Consider the following 4,728-nt stretch of genomic DNA (forward strand, 5'->3'; position numbering starts at 1 on the left):
TCACCAATCACCAATTAAATCCATCAAACACTCTCAAACAACCACAAGTGTAAGTAAAACTCAAAATTTTCAATCCAAATAATCAAATATTTATTCACAATACGCAACATAGGTTAATTGAATGTAAGACTTACAGACAAAACCTGATGGTGCCCCACTTGATTTGGTCAAATTGGCAAAGAGAGTAGTTGGAATATCTATTGAAATTTGGTGAAATCGTGCTCACGGATTTGATCTCTTTTTTTTTTTTTTTTTCTTTTGACACCCTTGGATATTGAGAGGGAGATATAAAAATAATGCTGGAGAAGAGGAAGAGAGATGAAGAGTTTTTCTTTCGTTGAGACACGAAGAGACTGTTGGTTGTGAAATTGGGTAACAATAGAAATAGTAGGGCAAATATACCCCTTTTCTATATGGGTACGAGTTCGGGCCGAGGCCTGTTAGAATATCATGCCGTGGCCCGCCTTTTTATGTTGCTGATCATTTCTGTCACGGACTAATGCCTTGGCTTGAGAAGAGTTAAGCCATGGCATCCTTTTTAACATTTTTGATCAGTTCTGCCACGGACTAATGCCTTGGCCTGAAAAGAGTTAAGCCATGGCATCGTCAAACTGTGATAACATGACATGCAGTTTTCGTTAGATGCCACGGCTGTAAATGAATAGATGTCACGGCCTCTTCAATTTGTACTTCCACAGCCTTGCATCATGTTGCTAATGCCCTTGAATTGCTCAGAGACTCCCAACATGTTTCAACACAACATAATTAAATAAAATTAAGAAGAATTTTAAATATTTTAATAAAAGCAAACTAAATAAATTTTTTTTTTTTTAAAATAAAAAAAATAACGAAGAATAATGAAAATCAACATAAATGAAAAGAGAGTTTAGAGCACTTGGGTTGCCTCCCAAGAAGCGCTTGTTTTAAAGTCTTCAGCCTGACTTTCTCTGAAGTCACGTCAAGTTTGCTAGAGTGGTGGTGAATTTTTGATGGTCAATTCCCCACACATTAAAGATCTCCACCTCCTTCATGATTGGGTTATGCCGACATTGGTACTCAATAAAGGGCTTATGATATTCATCCATACGGATTTTCTGCATGCTGGTAGAAGGACAAATCCCCTTAATATCCGTTATGGACCATCCCAATGCTTTCTTGTAATCTCTCAACTCCCTCAAATGACTAGGAAGAGACTTGAGCTCTAATGATGATGATTCTTGAGTTGACAACTTCAAATGAGAACCTAATGGTGGTACTTCTAACAACTCAAATTCTGGTTTAGAACGAGAGAATTTTGATGCAGCCTCCAAGATTTTACCAACTCAAACACTTAAAATCTTTCTCATTGTAAGTATTAATGATTGCTAATTCAAGCTGGTTAAATGGGAGTGTTTTTTCATGGTCATGTCGAACACATGTGTCCACTGCATCAATTCTATAGCAATCTTCAGGCTCTTCAGTGGGAAACTTCGTAGCTTTGAAAACATTAAACGTCACCTCTTGATCTTGAACTCTCATAGTAAGCTCTCCCTTTTGCACATCAATAAGAGTTCTGCCTGTGGCTAAGAATGGTCTGCCAAGAATGATTGGAACATCCTTATCCTCCTCCATATCAAGAACAATAAAATCCACAGGGAATATAAATTTGTCAACCTTAACAAGCACATCTTCAATTTTTCCCCTTGGATATTTAGTGATCTATCCGCTAACTGGAGTGTCACAGTAGTAGGCCTGGCTTCTCCCAATCCCAATTTTTGAAATATAGACAGTGGCATTAGATTAATACTAGCCCCCAAATCACACAAAGCTCTACCAGAGAATTGGTTACCTATTGTGCATGGTATAGTGAAGCTCCCTGGATCCTTAAGCTTTGCTGGAAGTTTCCTTTGAATGATAGCACTGCACTCTTCAGTCAAACCCACTGTTTCAAATTCACTCAATCGCCTCTTTTTAGTCAAGATATCTTTCAAAAACTTGGCATAACTTGGCATTTGCTCTAAAGCTTCAGCGAATGGGATATTAATATGCAACTTCTTGAAGATATTTAGAAACTTTGCAAACTGCTCGTCATGTTTTTGTTTCTTGAAACGTTGAGGAAATGGTGGGGGTGGTTGTAATGAGTAATATTTTCTAAGCCCGGCTTGTTATGATCCTGGTTTGTAGTTTTTTCTCTTGCTCACCCTTCTCTTTAGAGACTGTTTCTTCTGCCACTAAAACATCTGGTTCCTTTGGTTCCTTGACAACATCATTCAACTCTTTTCCACTCCTCAATGTGATAGCATTGCAGTGCTCCTTACCATCTCTTTTTGGATTAGTCTCGGTATTGCTAGGCAAGGTTCCTTGAGGACGGCTATTAATTGTTGAAGCAAGCTGACCCAACTGAATTTCTATATTCCGAATAGAAACTGCTTGGCTTTGGAATTGAGTTCTAGTCTCTGTCATGAATTGATTAGTGTTTGTTCCCATTTGATGTACTAGATCTTCCAAAGAAGGCTTCTTTTCTCTAGGGAGAGCTTGAGGATGATAGCCCGGTTGAAACATGGGCTTTGCAGATGAAGAGGCATCAACTTGATTATTATTACTCCATGAGAAATTCGGATGATTTTTCCAGCCCGGATTGTAATAGTTAGAGTATGGGTTATTCTGCCTACTACTAACAAAATTGAGAGATTCTGGATTATTAGGGCACATATCTCCCGAATGATTGTCTCCACAAATCTCGCATGTAACGGTAGGAGTTTGAATAGCATGAACTCCAAATAAATCAATTTTCTTAGATAGGGATGCCACTTGAGCAGTCAAAGCCGTAAAAATATCTAATTCATGCACTCCTGCTGTTCTTCTTGGATTCATCCTCTCTGTATGGTGTTGGAAGTTGTTAGAGGCCATCTCCTCCAATAAATTATACCCATCCTCAAATGTCTTCGCCATAAGAGATCCACCTGCTGCAGCATCAACAATCGTTCTAATAGATCCAACCAACCCATTGTAGAAAATTTGGATGATCAACCATTCCTGTAAAGCATGATGAGGACATCTCCGAAGTAAATCTTTGTACCTCTCCCAAGCTTCATAAAGAGATTCACTGTCCAACTGCACGAAAGTAGTGATATCATTCCTTAACTTTGCAGTTTTTGACGGTGGAAAATATTTAGCAAGGAACTTTTTCGCCAAGTCATCCCAAGTGGTAATAGATTCCCTTGGCAATGAGTTCAACCAATTCTTCGCCATGTCCCTTAATGAGAATGGAAATAATCGCAGTCGGATGGCATCATCATCAACACCGTTATACTTAAACGTAGCACATATCTCTAGAAAATTAGCTAAATGTGCATTGGGGTCTTCAACCTGTGAACCCCCAAACTGAGATACTTGTACCATCTGAATAGTAGCCGGTTGAGTTCAAAATTGTTGGCTTGTATCGTTGGACGACGAATACTAGTGTGACTCCCATCCATTAATGGAACAGCATAGTCCCGCATAGACTTAGGACCTTCATTACCATTAGTTTGGTCGGCCATTGTATGGTGTTGAGAAGCTTCTCGCTTATTCTTTCTAATTCTTCGACAAGTTTTCTCGATCTCAAAATCCAAAGGAACAAGCTCTAAATTCTCTGTACTACGCATACACTAGCCAAACACCTACAAAATAAAGAAAAGTTTGGTCTAAAATCAAATATGATTGAATTAATATTAACAAAAAGATTAATAAATTAGTCCCCGGCAGCGGCGCCAAAAACTTGTTGTCTAAATTTACGCACGCAAGTATACGTATCGAAACAAGTAATAAAGTGATAAGAAAGTATCGTTCCCACGGAGACTAAATATCAATCTATTATTAATTACCAATTTATCTCAATCTAATTTTATCCAAACAAAAGTAAAAATATGATTTAAGACTAAACGAGAAAACTAATGGAGGAAATAAACTTGCAGATTTAAAATCAATGAGTGATAAAATCTAGGTTTATAATTTCCCCCAAACAATCCACTTGATTTAATTCTCCTTCCCTCTATGATAAATTAATCCACTATGGTTGTCATCCAAGAACACTAAATTCTCTACAAGCCTCTTCCGATGGTCATGTAAAAATACCCTTCTAGACTAATTCCCTATATGCCTATGAGAATCAAATCAAGAAGAATTCATTAAGAATAAGTTCTCATAAGGAATGCACATGCAACCTGAGTATATTCCTATCTCAAATTAGCATATGTTAATCTATCTAGGTCATGAACACAAAATAACTCTGCCGATATTATTAAGGTTCACCAAATCAATTCAATCAATGATCAGTTAATCAAATCGCATTAAACATTGGATAAAATAAACAATCACATGTGGGATCATAGAAGAAAGAAAGAAAACTAATCAAATATCATGAATGGGTTCCATTATAACCCTAGAATAGAAATTAGTTCTTCATTGAAAAGAAAACAAAATCACAAAAGTATTTAGCCATTCTTAGAGATTACAAATATTAAGAGAAGAGATAAAGTTTAGAAAGATAAAATTCAAAAGTCGAATCTCCAGCTCTGGTCCTCCTTCTCGATCTTGTGCCTCCAAGAAAAACCCCAAAACTTCTCTCCAAATAAGGGTTAAACTTTCCTATTTATAGATATGGAGTCATTAGGGTTTAAGAGTCCCAAAATCCGTCTCTAATTCGATCACCACAAATTAACGTGTAAAGTTGGAAACGTAAGTAGGCCATGGCCTCCCAATATATCA

At 37.2% G+C, this 4,728-nt stretch overlaps 1 protein-coding gene and 1 non-coding gene across 2 annotated transcripts; one reads left to right on the forward strand and one right to left on the reverse strand.

The window, feature by feature from the left end:
- Nucleotides 1–953: 953 nt before the first annotated feature.
- Nucleotides 954–3,381, reverse strand: LOC147406214 (uncharacterized). Its single transcript, XM_086432519.1, has 4 exons — nt 2,181–3,381; nt 1,722–2,002; nt 1,414–1,605; nt 954–1,304 (listed from the first exon to the last, which is right to left on the reverse strand). The coding sequence occupies exons 1-4, from the start codon at nt 3,379–3,381 to the stop codon at nt 954–956; spliced, it is 2,025 nt and encodes a 674-aa protein (XP_086288645.1).
- LOC147406215 (small nucleolar RNA R71) lies at nt 3,020–3,126 on the forward strand. The gene has a single exon (XR_015177164.1). It is a non-coding gene; the product is annotated as a small nucleolar RNA R71 (small nucleolar RNA).
- Nucleotides 3,382–4,728: the final 1,347 nt, after the last annotated feature.

The sequence above is a fragment of the Akebia trifoliata genome, chromosome 3 (assembly GCF_017979445.1).
Source record: "Akebia trifoliata isolate Shusen 1 chromosome 3, ASM1797944v1, whole genome shotgun sequence".
Taxonomy (NCBI): Eukaryota; Viridiplantae; Streptophyta; class Magnoliopsida; order Ranunculales; family Lardizabalaceae; genus Akebia; species Akebia trifoliata.